Source organism: Chelonoidis abingdonii, chromosome 8, assembly GCF_003597395.2.
Source record: "Chelonoidis abingdonii isolate Lonesome George chromosome 8, CheloAbing_2.0, whole genome shotgun sequence".
NCBI classification, from domain to species: Eukaryota; Metazoa; Chordata; order Testudines; family Testudinidae; genus Chelonoidis; species Chelonoidis abingdonii.
The window spans coordinates 33737736-33758612 of record NC_133776.1 but is presented as its reverse complement, the minus strand read 5'-3'; the positions used below and the strand labels follow the sequence as shown (position 1 = coordinate 33758612).

At 41.2% G+C, this 20877-nt stretch overlaps 1 protein-coding gene across 2 annotated transcripts in view; it reads left to right on the top strand.

Moving 5' to 3' along the window:
* The window catches only part of RASA2 (RAS p21 protein activator 2), a 114723-nt gene that overhangs the window by 68173 nt on the left and 25673 nt on the right, over positions 1-20877 (top strand). For both annotated transcript variants that reach the window (XM_075068494.1, XM_075068495.1), the window contains 8 exons: positions 1224-1300; positions 3195-3293; positions 11756-11912; positions 12840-12988; positions 15240-15354; positions 15996-16070; positions 16892-17015; positions 19472-19578. In XM_075068494.1, coding sequence (XP_074924595.1) covers positions 1224-1300; positions 3195-3293; positions 11756-11912; positions 12840-12988; positions 15240-15354; positions 15996-16070; positions 16892-17015; positions 19472-19578 — 903 coding nt within the window. The remainder of the gene's footprint in view (positions 1-1223; positions 1301-3194; positions 3294-11755; positions 11913-12839; positions 12989-15239; positions 15355-15995; positions 16071-16891; positions 17016-19471; positions 19579-20877) is intronic.

Genomic DNA, 20877 nt, shown 5'->3' with positions numbered 1-20877 from the left:
GGGATCAAATCCTGTCTCCAAAAACAAACGACATTAAGTTTTTGGACCTAGCCTCATCTCCTTTGTCTTCATCAGAAGATCAATATACTTCTTGGAATTCTGTTAGAGAGTCCTGGGCTTGGAATATCCGTATTGAGGTGCATCACTGGTAGTGTATGGGTTATTTTATACAGTTCTTGGTGAAATAGACTGAAACTGCTTTAATGCATTGCAATGTGCAAAATAGAATTCTGGCTGTAGCGAGTCTTTAGGTAGAAGGGTGTTTTTCTGTAAACAAAATGAGTTACTATGGGACAAATCCTGACACAAGCTACACACAAGTCTGGGAGCCCTGAAGGCAACAGAGCTGGTAAATACCATGCTTAGGAGCAGGAATCTGTGGTGACTTCCTCTACTCTCTCACAGTTTTGGGGTGAGCTAAAGCATGGAAACTGGTGGATATTCCTCCTCTGACCACTGCAGAACTCTCACGCCAAGCTTGGCTTGCTTCAGCTTTGGTGCAGGGGGCCAAAATTTGGCCCTTTAAGATGGTTCCACTATCTTTGTTTTCCATTTTGTGTTCTGCTTTTCATTTTATATTGTGAAAAGAAAATAGGCAGTAAAATATATATCCCTTATTTTCAAGTTAACAAGCTATGTGAAAGTAGTGAATTTTTAAAAATCAATACTGTGACAGTAATAGGTAATTCAGTGCTTTGCATATAGGTTCTGATCCTGTGAGAACTCTGCTTTTGAAACTCCCATTGATTTCAATAAGAAATGGATGATTGGAGTGCTTGCAGAGTCAGGCCTATAGTTTGTTTTGGCTCATGTTCTACCTTATGAAATACCAGATTAAATTTTTCTGTGAATTAAAATGTTGCAACTAAGTGGTTACAAAGCAATTACATAATTTTATGGTTTAGACTCATGTAAACTACAGAGTATCCTATCTAGAAATGCAGTAAACTGAGCACAAAACTGATCTGGAAGTGAAAGAAGAGATTCTAAAATATGCAGTTAAAATTGTGTGATGTGGGAGAGGGAACAGTGGGCTTTTTGTGGTTGTCTCCTCAGTGTATATCAGTTTATGATGCATAATTAATATCTTACAACTTTCAGAAATTTGTTTTCAGGACTAATATAATATAATAAAAAAGCAAAGATTTTACAGTAGATACGGAAGATTTGTAATTTAAAAACCAGGCTGAAGGAGAAAAATCATAGAGGAATTTTACTTACAGGTAACCAGGTCCAGTAGCTATACCAAAAAGTCCCAGTTTCAGGTAGAAGAGGAAGACATAGAGAAGCTGGAAGTCAGGTATGTTCTTGAGATTATATATTTAATATCAATTTCTATAAAGTATATTAAAATCTTTATGCCATAATATTTCTTTATTTGGATATAGTGTGGCTGCATAAAACTAGTGTTCAAGTTTACAAAGAAGATTCATCCAATTTCAGAAATAAAATCCTTAAACTTTTTTGATTCTAAAAATGAAATTGTAAACTATTGTGAGTATCTGAGAAAATTATTAATGTAATTAAAATGTTTATTCAAACTTCAGATAGCTTATCTTATGGAAAGTCCTATGTTTCCTTAATATTTATTCCCTGGCAAGTGTACAATACTTGTTTAATGTCAATGAAAACAAAATCCTTTTTTTCTGAACCTAGATTCTTTACTTAGTACAGCAGAACCTCCATTTTAGAAACGCCAATCTTATGTACAACCAGTTACACAAACCATTTTTCATGATTGGGGGTGTGTGTGTGAGGGAATTAGATAACAAAAGTGGTGTCAATGGAGAACAAGTGGCTATCTTCTCATGTTCTGATGCCTTCAATGCATTGGAAGTCACGGGGGATTTTTGAAGGACAAAAAGCAATGCAATGTGCCATACTGCAACTGGTACGCTGTACATACTGTAATTTTGAGATGTTCAATTTTATTAATTTTTTTGATCTCTCCTCAGTCCCCGATTACTTCATAGAATAGTGGATTTTCTGTAGTGTATACATTTGGAGCTAAACTCAGGATGCCCTGCACTGGGTTGTAAGCGGTACAAAGAGCCCTTCACTCCCAACATGCTCGTGCAGAAATCAATCCAAATGCTGACCCTAGCACCAAAAATTCAAGAAAAGTGAGGCATCTAGTCCACCCAGTAGCTCCAAGGATAGAGTAAATTATGTTGGGGGCCTGGAGAGGAACTAGCCTCCTACATGTCTGCTAGTATCTGGCAGCATGTTTGGTGGAACACACAATACCTTCCACTAGCAGATATAAGAAGCCCCTTACAGCATATTTCCCCTTTCTACTCCTGCATACTTTAAAATAGTTTGCCTGCCTTTGTACTGCACAGGCAGTGTTTCAGAGCACCCCACTTAGCCTCATAAGCTTTGCACATGCACACATACATGCCCGACCTCAGAGAGGAATTGAGGGCACAACTTGAGTGTTAGTGATCATTTCATAGCTGGCACCAAAACAGAGAATTTAGTGTAAATTTTAATCATTAAAGTACTAACTTCTCACTCATTTCTAAGTCTGTTCTTGCTAATGTGACCCATCAGTTTGTACAGTGTGTAGGATTATAGATGAAAATGTATATAGAAAAGCAATTATGCCCCAACAACTCTAGCTTTAATTTTTTTTTTTGTTTGTTCTTAACATATCTGCTGTCTAAAAGAAATGTCAGAGGTAAGAAGTAATAGAGTCCAAGCCAGGTGCATGTCTTTGGAGTGATAGCTCTTTAGGTTTTGAAAATTCAAGCCATTGTCTGAAAAAAAAAACAAGCGCATGTGTCAGTGTGGTATGGCAGTCTGTCCAAGTTTTACTTGCAGCAGTAAAATAGGGATATAAGTACACTGGTAAAAGTTCACTGCAAACACCTGAAAAGGAAATGCAGAAATTTCATTTTATATTTTTGTTCAAAATAGAAAACGCATCAACCAGTATCACTATGTTTTACTGATGTAAAGTCTGTGATTTCTAACTTTCACTGTCTAAATTTGTTTCCATGGCTGCCTTTTCTGGGTTTAATAAGCCATTCGAGTTCCTCTTGACCTTACTAGATTGGTATGACAATTCTAATATTTCCTGTCTGCATGCATGCTGAATTAGTGATGCAAGGTGGTTGTTGTTGATCTGAAATCTGGTGGTTTTTATCCTTATAATTTACTAGAAGATTTAAAAGAATGTTCTTAACTTTCAGGATTGACCTGTGGAACAATGGAAACCTGGTGCAAGATGTCTTCCTAGGAGAAATTAAGGTTCCAGTGAAAACGTTAGGAAATGATTCCTTCCAAGCATGGTGAGAAATAAGGGACCAAAAGAAAACTTGATCCTGTATCGGGGTGGACAAACATTTTGGCCTGAGGGCCACATCTGGGAATAGAAATTGTATGGCAAGCCATGAATGCTCACGAAGATGGGATTGGGGTAAGGGAGGGAGTGAGAGCTCTAGTTGGGGGTGTGGGCTCCAGGATGGGGCCAGAAATGAGGAGTTCAGGGTGCGGGAGGGGCTCCAGGCTCGGGCGGGGGAGTGAGGGCTCCGGCTAGAGTTGTGGGCTCTGAGGTAGGGCTGGGGATGAGGGGTTTGGGGTGCAGGAGGGTGCTCTGGGCTGGGATTGAGGGATTTAGAGGGTGGGAAGGGGTTGAGGTGCGAGGAGAGGCTCGGGGTGCAGGTTCTGGGCGGTGCTTACCTCAAGGAGCTCCCAGAAGCAGCAGCAGGTCCCTTCTCCGACTCCTACGAGGAGGCGTGGCCAGGCAGCTCTGCATGCTGCACCGTCCTCAGGCACTGCCCCTGCAGCTCCCATTGGCTGCGGTTCCTGGCCAATGGGAGCTGCAGGGGTGGTGCTTTGGGTGGGGTCAGCGTGCAGAGCAGAGCACCCTGGTTTCGCCTACACGTCAGAGCCAGAAGGGGGCCATGCTGCTGCTTCTGGGATCCAAGTGCAGCAGCCCCTGACCCTGCTCCCCAGCTGCAGCGCCAGAGCGGGGCAAGCCCCAGACTCCACTTCCCAGCGGGAGCTTGAGGTCCAGATTAAAACAGCTGGCTGGCTGGATTTGGCCTGCGGGCCATAGTTAGCCCACCTCATCCTACACTGACTTCCTTAATGCAGAAAGTATATGTTGTTCAAGGGCTTGCTCATGTCCATTCCAGTGTAGCTGTGTGCACACCCCAAGCACAGTTGCCAGAATTTTTTCCCTTAGTCATCTCCATCAGGTTGGCTCCACAGTGCCCTCTGGTGCTGCATGCTCATACCACCAGTATAAAGGACCCTGTGGACCCTTTTTATCGCTCTTTACAACCTCTGGAACTATTCTCATTGCCTCGGGCTAACTTTCCAGTAGTTTTTCTGCTATTTTTCTTCTTTCCAGTATGTATAGTTATAGTAGCAATAGGTTTATTAGTATTATTTATTAAGTTGTTGGACTCCTTTGCGCTTAATGAGATTTGTCCACTCCCCGGTGCTGAGGCATGCCTCAGTTACCCAGCTTCAAGCCCTATGCTTCCTATGGGAAGTTGATGCCATTGAGCAACCTGTATTCAAGTTGTTTCAAGTTCTTGGATGTCTCATAGAAAGAACCACTGCCAGATCTGCAGGGACTTCAAACCTCACACCAGAAAGGACCAGGAGGTGAAACTGAAAGTCTTTCTCATGGAGGCAGCCTTGAAACCCACTTCAGAGCCACACTCAAACTCCACACCAAGTACTTCAGTTTTGGTGTGGAGTGCTCCTCCCACTGATCATGAGTCCTCACCCCCAATGCCCAAGAAGAAACAAACATAAGAAGCAGCTGAAGAAGTGTCAATCCCTAGTGCCAAAGTCCAGCAGGAATGGGGACTGGAACAGAGGTGAGATCCACGTCAGGTCACTCTTCCACCCCAGTACCACAACAGCCAATACCAGCAGTTCCAGTACCTACACAGGCTCTACTGACTCCTGCATACGTAGCATTGCCCTCAGGCAGACAGCATGCCAATCAGTTCACAGTATTATCAACTCGGGAAGTATTTGTGGCAGCCAGGAATGTACTTTCATTGTTGGTTCCTGCATCCCCAGCCATACAGGACTCTGTACTGCCAGTACTGTTGAGTGCCAAAGAACCAGCCACCATCCGGTACCAGGACTGCCCTCTAGCGGGAAAACCCCACATAGTAGCCTCATCACAGGATTCACCGTGGCACTGGCACTAAGGGGGTGCACATCACCCTGGTTGCCACGCCGGGGCTCTCCGTCGGAGTCAGCAGTAAGATCCTACTCTTCCTTCCCATTGCATCTGCCCACATTACTCCCCGGGACATTCCTTCTCCACCATGGGCCCCAAGCACAGTGGTACCACCAAAGGCTTGGACACTGGGTCCTTGGGGGCCAGCACTCTTGCAGTGGCCCTTTGGGAATCTTTGGGGGTTCCCTAAAGTTCAGGGTACACTCTTGAGGTGCTCCTACTCAGTGGCTTCAGAGAGCAGAGCGCATGTGGTGCTTTTCCATGTGACACCCCGACCCCTCCAACCGCCAATCCAGACTCTGGTACCAAGCCTCAAGAAGAAGCCCTGCAGGTCCTGGTCAATATGGAGGAAGAGGTGGAGGCCGGTCCTGTCGTCTTCTTCCCCATATGAGGTGGGCATGTCCACTCCGCAAGATGATCACAAGGTTTACCAAGACTTGTTAAAGCAAATGTCCTCAAATCTAGGCATACAGACGGGTGATCAAGGAGGCAACTCTGCCTGTTGGACATTCTGTGGGCAGTGGGTCCTTTGGTGGTTCTATCACTTAATGAGGCTATCATGAACCCAGGTAAGGTGGTGTGGCACACCCCTGCTTCCCTACCTCCCACAGCAAAGCATATGGAGCAGAAATACTTCATACCAGCCAGGGGTTACAAGTTTCTGTACTTGCATCCTCTCCCAGGATCCCTGTTGGTAGCAGCTGCCAATGAGAGAATGTGACAGGGACACAATGTCTAAGGCAAAGGATCCAAAAAAGTTAGTCGTGTTTGGCTGGAAGGACTACAGCTGCACATAGCAAACCAGCAGGCTCTGCTGGGTCACTAGGACTTCAATATGTGGGAGGCTATGCAAAAATTTAAGGACTTGCTCCCTCAGGATACCAGACAGGAGTTCTCCTTGCTGATCAGGGAAGGGAAAACGATGGCAAAGGCCTCCTTACAAGCAGTCCTGAATGTGGCCAATTCTGTGGCCAGATCTACGGTCACAGCAGTGAAGCTCATGGTTGCCGTCATCCGGCTTTCCCCAGGAGGTGCAACAGACCCTTCAAGATCTCCTCTTGGAAGGGTCCTCCCTCTTTTTGGTGCAAACTGATGCTAGGCTCCATGGGCTTAAGGACTCCAAGGCGACCTTGAAATCCCTGAGGTTGTAAACTCAAGCGGCATCTAGGAAGCTTTGTAGGCCCCAACAGACTTCCTACTAATTTGTCAAGCCTCCAGACAGGTCTCTTAATAAGACTGGGACTTTTCAGCTTGGAAAAGAGACTAAGGGGGGATATGATAGAGGTCTATAATATCATGACTGATGTGGAGAAAGTAAATAAGGAAATGTTATTTACTCCTCACAACACAAGAACTAAGAGGCACCAAATGAAATTAATAGGCAGCTGTTTTAAAAGAAAATATTTTTTTCACACAACGCAAGGTCAATCTGTGGAACTCCTTGCCAGAGGATGTTGTGAAGGCCGAGACTATAACAGGGTTCAAAAAAGAACTAGGTAAATTCATGGAGGATAGATCTATCAATGACTGTTAGCCAAGATGGGCAGGAGTAGTGTCCCTAGCTTCTGTTTGTCAGAAGCTGGAAATGGGCATCAGGATGGATCACTTGATGTTTACCTGTTCTGTTCATTCCCTCTGGAGCACCTGGCATTGGCTACTGTCAGAGGACCGGATACTTAGCTAGATGGACCTTTGGTCTGACCCAGTGTGGCTGTTTGTATGTTCTCATAACCTCCACTGGCTTCCACAGTAGGGCTGATGCAGGCTGTCCCCAGACACTCAGGGAGCTCGAAACACTCTTTTTGACAAGATGCTTAAGGTTGACATCTCAGGCCCCACAGTATAGGATACAATTTACCCCTCTGTTTTTTAACTGCCTGTCCCACTTCTTCATTGCTTGGACCCACATTACTTCAGACTGTTGGGACTGAAGGCCTGTCGTTCCCAGTTTGCCAAGCATTCCTGCCCCACATTACGAACAAAGTCATTTTGGTTCTTATGGACAACACGAATGCCATATTCTACATCAACAGGCAGGGAGGTGCTCGCTCTTCCCCCCAGGTCCCTCCCCCCAGTGCCGGAAAGCAATCCAGCTATGAGAGTTCTACATAACGCATTCCATCCATCTTGAGGCATCGTACCTACAGGGAACATAGAGCCAGCTGGTGGATCACCTCAGCAGATCTTTCTTCTCTCACCGTGAATGGTTCCTTTCGCTGGACATGACAAGGGGCATTTTCCAACAGTCGGGGACTCCTGTTATAGGCCTGTTTGCTACCCATGACAACAGGAAATGCCACCAGTTCTGTTCCTGGGCTGTGGCCTTGCAGGGGTCTCTTATGGACACCTTCCTGCTATCATGGATAGATCACTGGTATTACGCCTTTTCCCCTATCCCGATGATACACAAGATTCTGATGAAGATCAAGTGGGACCGGGCACAGGTCATTCTCATAGCCCTGGCATGGTCCAGACAGCATGGTTCACCGCCCTGTTAGGCCTCTTGGTGGAGACCCTGCACCTGCTTCTGCTACACGCGAACCTGATTTCCTGAGACCACGGTTGGTTGCTCCACTCAAACCTCAATTCTCTTCATGTGACAGCTTGGAAACTCCATGGCTGAATCCTGAGGAGTAAGCTTGCTCAGAGAGAGCCTGAGTTCTGTTAGGATCCTTTTTGCAGGGTTTTCTACTGCCTATCTATCTGATCCTCCCAATGCAGAGTTCCACCCACACAGCCCTCATTGCAACTCATATTGGAGTATCTTTTGCACCTGAAGCAACAAGGTCTGGTTATTTCTTCAGTCATCGTCGTCCTAGCAGTGATATTGGCCTTCCATCCCCAGTCAACAGACAGTCTGTCTTTTCACACAAGGTGGCTATCTATTTTCTTAAAGGCCTGGAGAGGTTATACCCCCAGGTAAGAGAGCCCGTTCCTCCCTGGAACCTAAACCTTGTCTTATCAAAGCTCTTACAGGTCCCCGTTTGAGCTCCTGGCAATGTGCTTGCTGGTTCACCTCTCCTGTAAAGTGGCCACCTTAATGTCCATCACCTTGGCCAGAAGGGTTTTGGAAATCCATGCCCTCACATCAGAGCCCCCTTATACGATTGTCTTTAAGAATAAGGTGCAACTGCATCCACACCTGGCATTCCTCCTGAAAGTGGTTTTGCAAATCTACTGCAGTCAAACAATCTTCCTACCCGTGTTCCTCCCAAAGCTGCATGCGAGTAGGGAGGAACAACGTCTAAACTCCTTGGATGTTAGACATGCCCTGGCATTCTATATACAAAGAACTAAGATGTTTTGCAGATCAACCCAGCTGTTCATAGCAATAGCAGAAAAGATGAAAGGCCTTCCCTTCTCTGCCCAGAGAATCTTGTCCTAGATTACATCAGGCATTTGTGCATGTTAAGAGCTGTCTGGCATTCTACCTCCAGGTTACCTGACCACTCATTCCACAAGATCACAGGCCTCCTCGGCCATTTTCCTAGCATAAATCCCTATTCAGGGCAGCAACCTGATCTTCGGTGCACACTTTCTCAACATATTATGCCCTCACTTAGCAGACCAGAGATAATGCTAACTTGAACTGCATAGTCTTGCAGTCAGCTTGTTCTTGAATTCTGAGCCCATCTCCTATGCTACTGCTTGAGTCACCTACATTGTAATGGACTTGTACAAGCACTCGAAGAAGAAAAAAGCAGGTACTAACCTTTCTATAACTGTTTTGTTCTTCAAGACGTGTTGCATATGTCCATTCCAAAACCTGCCCTCCTTCTCTTCTTATCAGAGTGGCTCAGTAAAAAGAAACTGAGGAGGCTCAGGGTCCTCTATACCTGGTGCTGCACATGGCACCAGAGGGCACTGAAGCTGACCCGACAGATGCCACTGGGGGGGGGAAATTTCCGGCAACCGTGCTCTGGGCTCACAAACACCTATATTGGAATGGACACATGCAACACCTCTCTAAGAACAATACTTCCAGAAAGGTTCGTAACCATTTTTTATAGTATACATTAGAATTTTTAGTCATGGTTCAAATAGAATCATAGAATATCAGCAAGAAAAAACAATCTTACTGTAGTTCCTCTGAGATACAGTAATATAGCATATATGCCAGGTGCTAAATTTAAAATATTTTCTTCCAGGTGCTCCACTGATTAGCTTACTAATGAGGGTATATTTTTTGTGTGTGTGTAAATCTTTATTTTTTTCCTATAAAACTACACATCTGCAGGCAGAAATAAAGGATGGGAAATTTAAAAGCCATTGCTTTCTAATAGTTGTAATTTATAATCTATGAAATTTCTCTGTGTGCGTGCACCTACGCCTACACATTATTTTTGAATAAATAAAATATGGATGCGGGGGGGGGAGAAAAGTGGGGGGAAAACAGTTAATAGCTGTGAAATACAGAATCTGTATTTTCAGATTATCTATTATACATTTTTATTTTGAAGATTATATAACTAAAGCAAATTAGAGTACCTTTCCATCTTGAGGGAATTCATAGTCATTACCCAGCTATATAGTTAAATACTATACAGACCTGAGATGAATGATTGTCTAGTCTTTCCAGTTGTAGCTGCGTGTTAACTAATAACCAGTTTTCCTAGCGTAGACATAGCCTTGCTTGGTAGCTCCTATGTCACACCATTAGTTCTGTTAACAGGGTAAATGAGTCTTGAATTTTAATGTTAAAGACAAAGGGTGGGGGGAGATTCTCTCTCACACACACACACACACACAATATCTTTTAGGCCTCCGTTATGCATCAGAGAAACAAAAGCACAAATTCACTAATATGGGCATGAAAACAACAAAACACATACGTTGTAGTATGGTTAAATGCAGATGCTTCAATATTATTGTAAACTATTACCCAGTTGGAGGTTACCAGACGGTGTTGTTCCATTGTGGAGCTCATCTGGCACCAATGGCCAAGGGGTCTAGAAACGTGAAGGAACCCTATACACCTTCAGGCCTGACAAGGGACCTGGAGTGGGAGTGGGAGGTGGGAGTCTCTCCTTCACATTGAAGGTAGGAGAGATAAGATAGCGGGAGCCACCAGCTGCATGAGACAGAGGGAAACCCCTCAACATATATGGCTGTGTCTGGGATTGATGTCTAGGCAGCCAGCTGAGTTACATTGGACAATTTATCCACCAACCATACTGGAACCTGCCAAAGTTGCAACATGTGTGCTTTAAATCCCCAAAACAAGAAGGGTGCTGAATTAGACCATTAGTAAAGATTTTTAACTAACAGAGTTTAAACCCTATAAAAATAGCTAACAGACCCTTATTTATAGAAATGTTGCCTGTGCTTTTGGAGAGCAGCAGAAAGCATTTTGGGGGCTTTCCAGAAAGCTGCCAGCCTAGAGCAGACATAAGTTAAGGGAGTGCCTCCAAATCTGAGTACTGGGGAAATAAGTATTTTTCAGAATCTTGATTTGCAATGGAGGCTGAATCAGTCACTCTGTACATTGGCATGACACCTTCAAGTGTGGTGCATCTAACATTAAAATAATAACATTAAAATACAATTGTGTACTAGTACAAGATGTTTGAAAATCAGTACAGTCTTGGTGTGTGGTGTTTGATGTTAAAGTTGTACTATTTGACACAATAAAGAAATTACTTTATCAAAATGTCACTTGTACAACTGCACCACCTGTTGGCGTAGAATTAACTTACAGACAAAAGCCAAGAATCATGTAATAATTATACAGTGATAATAGGGAAAAGCAATATTAGACTCATAGTAATCCCAGGGTCCTAGTTTTTTATTATTTAATAAAATGCAATTCTGGGATTTTGAGACTGGGAACAAAATCCTGTGTTTTCCAGATTTTCAGATTCGCCTCTTTGTTTTTGCTTTTCCAGGTTGCAATTTTTGAATTTATATACAATGTAATTATAACATGATTTTTTCCATAGCTGCTATTGTGTACTTCCAAAATAAAATTTATCCTAGTTTTTGCTTGGGTAATGTATTCTCTACTGAATATTTTTCTTCACAGCTTTCACTTTTTACTCTATTTTTTTTGTTTCATTCTAGACCATCCGTAATTTCTGCAGATGAATGCTACTCATCTTGTAGCAGTATTAATGGGTAATTAGAATAAATGTAACCTAGATTTAAAATGAGAATTCAGATTTTAAAAATGCTGAATAAACTAGTATCAGCATTTGTAACAATCCCTGTTCTCTCCACCTAGTCCCACAAATACTATTAGTCCACATAACTCTCACCTGCAGAAAATACCTGAGAAAATGTATGCCTTGTATTATGTCCTGATGGACTACTGAATGCTCCCACCTTCAGTTAAAGATTTTTTTTTTAAAAATTCCTTTAATCACCCATATCTAGTTCTGAAGTCTTTTTTATCTTAACTTTGTTAAAACCATTGACAGCAGGGCCGGATTCAGACTGGTGAGTTAATATATACTGGATCTTTGTCATTTTGCCATACTGTGACACTAATCTGGTTCCTTAAACAGTAACTTTTAACATAGTATTTTACAATTGTCTTGATTTTAGGTACTTACTACAGCCAAGAGAAAATGGAAACAAATCCTCTAAAACTGATGATCTGGGATCACTTAGACTAAATGTTTGTTATACTGAAGACTATGTACTTCCATCTGAGTACTATGTTTCTTTAAGAAATTTGCTGCTAAAATCACCAGATGTTCAGGTACTTCTTTTTGTTTTAGAAGAAACAGGTAACAGATCTAGGGCCAGGTTATGACCTTCTGCACATGCTGTTTTATGGGAGTAAGGAGACATGACTCTTCTCCTCCGTAGTATACCTGTACCATGACTGTGTAAGCAGCCCGTGAAGCCACTGTTCCTGCTCCTCCTGGGTGTGCAGCCCCTCGACTCCCAACCTGTCCCTACCCTTAGCCCTGGCCAGTACAGACTACTTTGCCCTCTTCCAGCTTTGTTGTAACAGCTACAAGGCTTTCACCAGTTACTCCCTGGAGCAAGGGAGGGAGACAGAGACCAGATTTGGACTCTGAGTACCCTAGGACAGATGATCTAATTTATAAGGCACTGGATTGGGATTTGAGGACCTGGGTTCAATTTGTTGCTCAGCCACAGATTTCCTTTGTGATCCTGGGCAAATCACTTAATCTGACTTGTGCCTCAGCTCCCTATCTATAAAATGGGAATAGCACTTCTCTGCCTTATAGAGGTGTTGTGAGGATAAAAATGATTAATGATTGTGAAATGCCCAGATGCTACTGTGATGAGAGCTAAAAAAAGAAAGTACGTGGATATGACCCTTGAGCAATGCAACCACATGCTGCCATTTATTCGGGGCTTGGGGCAAAGCTGCAATCTAACCCTTTAGAAATATTATAATATTGAATAAATGTAGAATTTTTAATAGTGGGTGTCAATGTATTTGAAGGTACTTAAGCAACTCTGAGCAGATAGTATCTATTTTCAATAAGATTCTTTTGTAGACTTATAATTGGCCTAGTGTGAAGTTTTCTTACAAAACCGGTGGTATCTGCGGTCTTGCTGAGAGATCTAATCTTTTCCAGGTTGTGTTTAGACTGTATAAATAGTATGTTAAACTGTTTTTGTCTTGGTTTCACCTTTATTTTTGTTACAGCCGGTCTCTGCTTCTGCTGCCTACATTCTGGGTGAAGTGTGTCGAGATAAATATGATGCTGTTTTGCCTCTTGTAAGACTATTGCTGCACCACCATAAGATAGTACCATTTGTTACTGCAGTGGCTGAACTAGACTTGAAAGACACTCAGTATGTTTCCTCTTCCCATAACTTCATGATAACACGGGGTGTTTTATTTTTAGTTTTGTAAATCATTTTATGATCAATTTTTGATTGATGGTCACTATTCATTTCTTCGCTAGTTTAAGTTAACTCTGACTACATATAATCACTTGCCATTGAATTATTTCATTGTAACATCGCTTGATAATACTGTTCTAGCTGAGGATCAGAATTCCCATAGAGCCCTGTTTTTACATGGGTTGGTTTGGCTGTAGTTTTTTCTTTGAGCTGTTACATAACTAAACATGACATTCTATAACAGTGTCCAGTAGCAAATGGGGTTTGTTTGGTTTTTTGTTTCTAAGAATCAGTTTGATCATTTTCTGTAAATTTTATAGGTCATTAGTCTGCAATTTGGATTCTGTTTTCAAAGATTTATGCCCAAATCTTACTTCTGTATGAGCCGAAAAGCGACATGGATACTGTTTTGTTGAATAAGTGTAGCGATCATATGCATGTGGAGTTGACACTCTTCTATGCATATTGAAAACTGCACCATGGAAGTTTAAACCACCCACTTCTGGTAGCATGGGGTCTGACACAGAGAGAGCCAACAATAGGGCCTATTGGTATGCAGTTACATATATCTAGTGGTCAATCCACTGCATCCATATTTTAGGACAGGGGACATTAAGTAACAGACACTGCAATAGCCCCCCAGAGAATACAGGAGTGGCCCTGAGGTGTTATGTGCTGTGGAGCTGGGAAAGGAATAGATTCTATTAACACAGAGGTCACCTCTGAAAAGTGTACTTATTCCAGTTTTGTGTAGGGTGAGAAAATCAGGCCTATGTTTAGGCTTGACAGAATTCAAATTGTATTATTTTTTCTAATTTCAACTATTTGTAGTGGTTAGCTTTTTAACTTCTTTTTACAGTTGCTGGAAATTAAGAGGGTTAGGGTTAGGGCATCACTGATGGTAGGCCTGTAGGGGGTTCTCCACACTGACAGCGAGGCTGTAAGGGGCTGCCTGCATGACCAAAGGACCCAAGACACTGGGTCACAAGGTGCAGGGAAAGCTGCAGTCCTGGTCCTGCAGAGCAGAGATCTCTGGCCAGGATTGTAAGGATGACAACAAGCTGCTGGCTGCAGGGTGCTGCTGAACAGTTGATGTTCAGGGATGACTCCCACATTCCTGTTGTGAGCAAAGGACAGAATGAGCCCCCCGGCTGCGGGGGAGGTGTCTCTGCTGCTGAATGGATCTAGCCCATCCTCCTTGCAGTGCTGGCTAGGATTCTCTGCTCCACCCTGCAGGACTGCAACCTTTCCCCCACCTTGTGTCTGCATATTTACCATGTTACCAGCCCTGTGGCTGTGCAGGGAGCCCTCTGCAGCTCAACTGTCAAAGACCCACTCCCATGACAGCAGGGCTGCAGAAGGTTCTCTGACCAATCCGTATGGGCACAAGCTGCGGTGAAGGGTTGTGGGGGCTGCAGGCCAACTGTTACCAATGATAATTTATTTTGTCAGTTTCTGTGTGTCGGCTGAAATATTTGTTGGTAAACGTTATTAACATTTGATTTCAAATGATTAAGTTTATCTATATTTTAAGAATCTGGCTGTATTTTAAAACATTAACACTTTTAAAAGTGTAATTCTTATATAACTTACATAACGTTTTTAGTGTGCACATATTTTTTTTATCATAATTGATCATTGTAATTTAAAATGGATTAAGTTGGATTTATCCAACTGGAGCCACCTCTTTTACAACTCAATATATAGCTGGTTTACATTTATATTCAACAGCTACATCCAAAGCACAGCCTTAAGTGAAATATTTATTGGCTGAAGAGTACTAAATCTATACTTTAGTAGCATATTCTTTAGCTATGTGTTCATTGTTTTGGAATTTTCTCCGGATGTGTGTTTCTCACAACCTGCATAGAGGTTTTTCTTTATTTTAGAGTGTCCTAAACTGTACATTTTAAATTTTGTTAGGTTGATAATTTGAATGAGTGCAGTAATGGAACTAGTTTTTATTGTGTGGGTGGGGAGTAGGGTTATTGCTTCTTTGTCTGTACCTCAATGTTCTCGGATACCAAATGTTCAATCTCAGTGGGCAATTTCTGGTTTAAATATATTAAATGTTTTCTAACACCTGTCTAAACACGTATTTATATAGTAGAAGCATTAGAGATGACTGCTATTTAATGCTAATGTTCCTTAGATGTATTGCCTTTTTAGTTTAAATGCTTTAATCTCTTTTTTGTTACAGAGAAGTAAACACAATCTTCAGAGGAAACACCTTAGCTACTCGATGTCTAGATGAGATGATGAAAATAGTGGGAAAGCACTACCTAAAAGTTACTTTAAAGCCAGTCCTAGATGAGGTATGGGGCTCTTATTGCAGATATTTGTAGTAGTATGATGAGACTCTTTGTGATGCCATCTCCCATCAATACGTACTTTCCTATAGCTCTTTTATATAGAAAATATACTAAGTTCTTGGAAATTATAGTAGCATGTGCCCCAGGTTATGGTTTTTTAGCATATATAGTATATTTTAATCTATATACCAAGTATTATGAGTGAAGTTGCTTGTCCAAGGCTATCATTTCACACCCCACAGACGCTCCCTGAGACATTCTACCAGTCAGTCAGAATTTCAGCAAGAACAGAATAAGAGCAATGGTTGTTGCACAACCCTCTAACCAGGTTCAGTGATTCTAATGGTGGGCACCGTGGGATAGGGAGGTCCATCATGGCAGAGTAGTCCTTTGCCCTAAAAGCACAGTGACTGGTCCTTGTCTAGACTCACAAGAATGGGGTAGGCTCCTTGCATGCTGCCCCCTCCTTCTGGAACGTGGAGACACTATTTACTATTTTGCCCTTCAGGTCTAGGACTTGTTTTTTAGCTGATTTATTTCATATCTGAATACGTTGGAAAAATTGGTATAGTAAACAGGTTAATCTTTGTGCTTTTTGTCACTTAAAAAAATTAACCAAAAAGCTTTAATTTGTATTGTTTCAGATATGCGAGTCCCCTAAACCCTGTGAAATTGATCCCATCAAATTAAAAGAAGGTGATAACGTAGAAATTCACAAGGTAAGTGTCCTAATTTATTTATTTCCACCCTAATGAATGTCCTAATCCGTATCAAAGTTTGATACAGCTGTATCAAAGATCAGTTTCATTTTAGCACTAGCAAAGCTGAACATGCTATGTTTCTGGTATTGGTGGTATTCCCTTGTGACCTTGTTTCTGCACTTTTACTAGTACTAAAGTGTATTGTCGTGTATTTTTTTTGTTTGTGGCATCAGCAGAGGACTCTCTATTGGTCACTCTCCATTTCAACCATTACCTATCTTTCAAGTTTCACATGCATACTGATTGCTGACCTTCCCCCATCTGAATTCTTTTTAGTACAGCAGATGATATATTGACTGCTTCTGCTGTTAACTTTGCTTAAAGCTTCATTCAGTGAACTCTTCACTTGTCAGTGTTACGATTAAGCCATACCACTTGGTGACATCCGCTGAAGGCAATTGCATCAGCAAAGAATTAAATAACTCTGTGGCAAGGACTGTTGGGAAGTTATCCATCTTGGCATCAGGCCTCTGTATTGCTGAAAGGCAGTTCAATGTGTGCTTATAATATATATGTCCTTGTCCTGTATTCCAAGAAACCAGCAGTGCACTTTCTAGTGGCCTTCTAATTCTGAAATTCAGTGAGGATTACCAAATTACCTCTTAACAGTATCAACTTGTTGTATACTAGAATTATGTAGTTGAAGAGGTCACCTGTATTTATGAATGGGCAATGTGTCATATGTACCATACTGTCTGTAGGAATAAAAAAGTGCTCTGTTGTATTTAACAGAAACATTAACATTCTGAAAGAATATACCTGTTTTTTTATCCTTTTAGGAAAATCTACGTTACTATGTCGATAAAGTATTCAATACAATTGTACAGTCAAGTATAAGTTGCCCTACCTTAATGTGTGATGTGTTCTACTCTTTGAGACACCTGGCTGCCAAAAGATTTCCAAGTAAGTGTGTTTAAAAAAACGCTTCATTAGAAATTGACAAAGGCTTTTTTCATTTAAGCATCTTTTGTGGTCTCCACATGCTGTTTACCAAGAGTGAAATATTTTAAATTGACACTTATTCTCTCTAGTGGTTTTGTAAACAGCTTTTGCTTTTCCTAGACTGTGTGGTGTATTTTGTTAACCTGGTAACCGAACATTCTCTGCCTGGCATGTTGTAATAAAACAATACTGGACAGCAGCAAGAGCTTTAACTGGGTAGCCAGCAGTACTGCTGAAAAGGATCTGGGGGTTATAGTGGATCAAACACTGAATATGAGTCAACAATGTGGTGTAGTGGCAAAAAAGGCTAATGTCATTCTGGGGTATATTCACAGGAGTGCCGTATGTAAGACGTGGAAGTTAATTGTGCCACTGTGCATGGCATCAGTGAGACCTGAGCTGGAGTATTGTGTCCAGGCTTTAGAAGGATGTGGACAAGTTGGAGAGGGTTCAAAGAAGAGCAGCAAAAATTATAAAAGGTTTAGGAAAAAATGAGGCATGTTAATCTTGAAAAAAGAAAACTAAGAGAAGGGGAGGGACCTGATAAGTCTTCAGATATCTTAAGGGCTATTATAAAGAGATGGTGATCAATTGTTCTCCATGTCCACTGAAGGTGGAAGAAGCAGTAATGAGCTTAATCTGCAGCAAGGGAGATTTAGGTTAGATATTAGAAAAGCACTTTCTAACTGTAAGGATAAGTTAAGCACTGGAATAGGTTACCAAGGGAGTTTGTGGAATATCACTCATTGGAGGTTTTAAAGAACAGGTTAGACAAACATCTGTCGGAGATGTTCTAGGTACACTTGGTTCTGCTTCAGCATGGGGGGATAGACTTGATGACTGTTGGAGGTCTGTTCCAGCCTTGCCTTTCTCTCTGATTCTCTGATTTCTCGATGCACCAAAGCAGCAGAGCTGAGTGTTGCAAGACAGTAGCAACATGTGGATAAAAATTTCAAGGGACCACCAGAAAACATATCTGCAGAAATGCAGAAGCAATACTGAAAGTATTTTAATAGTCAAATAACTGCTATAAAAAAGCACATCATGCTGTAAAGCTGAAGCTAAATTTACTTTTGCTTCTATGTAAAATACAGTTACTCCAACATATATTAGTGCCAGCTGCAGTTCCATGGTTAAGGTAGTATTGAGTATTTTGCGGTTAATGTAGGGATTCAAATAGTTTGTTACATATAAAGAATCCAATGTACCCTATCCAAAATTAAAATATTTATTCTTTGAGTACAGAATGAATTTTCTGACAATTTAAGTAGGTTAATTGGTTTTGAATGAACTTTCGTTTAAAAAAAAAAAAAATGGATCCGTTAAGAAATTTAACGCCCTGTGTCAGATCACTCTCTGTCCAAATGACCTTAATACTGGAATAAAACAGACTATTGGAACTTTCTGTATAGTTAAAAATCAGTGACATCTCATGCATTGCTACAGGTGAAGACCATTTATCCTAATAAAGAGGTTTGTGTCGTCATTCATAACTGAAAGTTGTTTCTTCAGCAGAGACTGACAAATATTCTACAGAGAATTCAATGGAGAACTGCTCTTTCAAAACAGCTGTTCTCTCCTGCTATTGTCAAAGACTCTGAGGACACGGATGCTCTCTGTTTAAGATAGTATTTTCAAAATGGCCGCTCTCTCACATTGTTCCCAGTGTCAGTGAAACCAAGCTGTCCTCAGTGAAGACCATGGTCCCACTATACTGTTAAGCATAAAACAGTAAAAACATCAGAGAGATTGTAAATATCCCCAAAACTTGTAAATGTATTGTTAAGGTTAAATCAAAACATGTTAAGGTAGGGAAATAAATAGTTATGGCATCCTTGATACCACCCACTTGTGAGGAAAAAATGGTGCTTAGTGAGAAATGAGTTTCTCTCTTAATCAGTTTTATCTTATCTGAGACTAGAAAACTATGTACTAATCATAGTTATATGGCTTCATGGTTTATATGATGATATTACAGGGTGGAGTTAAGGTTGTTTGGATGTCTTAACTACATTTGCATATCTTAAAAGAAATCCAAACATGGTAAATTTAACCTTATATCTGAATATGCTAGTATACTAGGCTAGCCCTAGTGTAGATGGGTCATCAGCTGCCACAAGCATTTTTAACTCTGGAAATTAGACATGCTCAGAGCAGGGTCTAATCAATATGGTATGTGACAGCATCTGTGGCAGCTGTGTTGCTAACCCTCTTGGAATTAAGCCAGTGTTAGCAATAATGGAATATTTTCTGCTCATCATTGCCACCTTTTCATTTCATGCACTTCATTAGTTCTGTTCTATAGAAAAATAGTTCTCTTCCCTATTGATGCTCTTTCCCTACAGTTTTTATTTTGACTGTCTTCACTATTTCCTTGTTAAGCTTAGTTTGTTACATTTCATGGTTTTTCTCTGCAGATGACCCTCATGTACAGTATTCTGCAGTGAGCAGCTTTGTGTTTCTTCGTTTCTTTGCTGTCGCTGTAGTCTCACCTCATACTTTTCATTTACGACCTCATCATCCAGTAAGTTTTTTGTAAATTTTTTTGTATCACGTTACTCATAATCTGCAGATCTCTTTACATAGAAAGATGTATAGAGATAAGCTTCTCTCACTGACTGTACTCTGCAATTCAAAAAGAAAATCAGGATACTCATTTTCTGTAGGTTGGGCTTTTCCTTTCATACCTGGCTAAAGGAAACCATGGCTGTGTGGCTTTGTGGGAGGCATTGGCTAACAATTTATAGTAGGAGCTCTTAAATGGAACAGCGCTGCTTTTAATGGAGGATGTGTTTCGAGGTGTAGTAGAGGAAGGTGCTCTTTGTGGAGATGAAATCTTAGAGGGACTTTTTTCTTTTTTCTTTTTTCAAAGGCAGAAATGGCAGTTATGAACCTCCGTTCCATTGATTTCCTTCCCCATTCCTGTGTGGAGTTAGGCTTCTAAATGTCATTTGTGCCTTTGAAAATCTCCCTCCTCTCTCCAGTCTCTCAAATAGAAGTTGCAGGAAGAAATGCTTTCTGTGATGGTATTGCGTAGCTCTGATTCATGCACTCATGTGGTCTTTACTCTCCTGTGTTGCCAGATGTTGAACATAATAGCAAAAATTGTACATATTCCATCCATATAATCTGGTAACCATATTATAATTGGAATGTGGAACATACCCATCTGAATTTTTGTACATAAATATTTAGTCTAAATTTTACTTTGAAAAATGTCAAAACATAGGAATAAGCTATTGAATTACTGCTTACATATAAAGGAGAACATAACTCTTTGAAATCTCCCCCAAGACTAATTGATATTTAATAATTTCATACATATATTATTCATGCTTTTGGTGTTTTCAGAAGAAAAATCTACTTAAATAAATTTAGCCATTAGTCCAAAGACATTATGCAGAGATAGGCAAAGTGACAGTAAATGAATCCCATATGGGATAAAGGCCTATCAATAGAATTAATACTTGGAGTTGTAAAGGGGCGAAGAAAGTAGATTTCCCAAGGCAACAGTTGGACTCATATGTTAAAATATGGAAGCTGGAAATCAATAAAGAGTCAAACTGGTTAAATTTTTATTTGGAAGACAAAATAATAGCAGTGTGCACGTGACAAGCAGTTAAGAAAAATCACATGTAAATATTCGAGTGTGTGTGTTTTGTGACAACCTACCCAACTTCTTGTTGGCTACTGTGGGACGGTGCAGCATTGACGCCACCTCTGTTTCGCTCTGAGTCCCAGCAATAGGCTTGTTTGGGGAGGCTATATACAGTAAAATTCTCTAGTCCAAAGAAAACATGAAAAATAAAATGGCCTTTTGCCC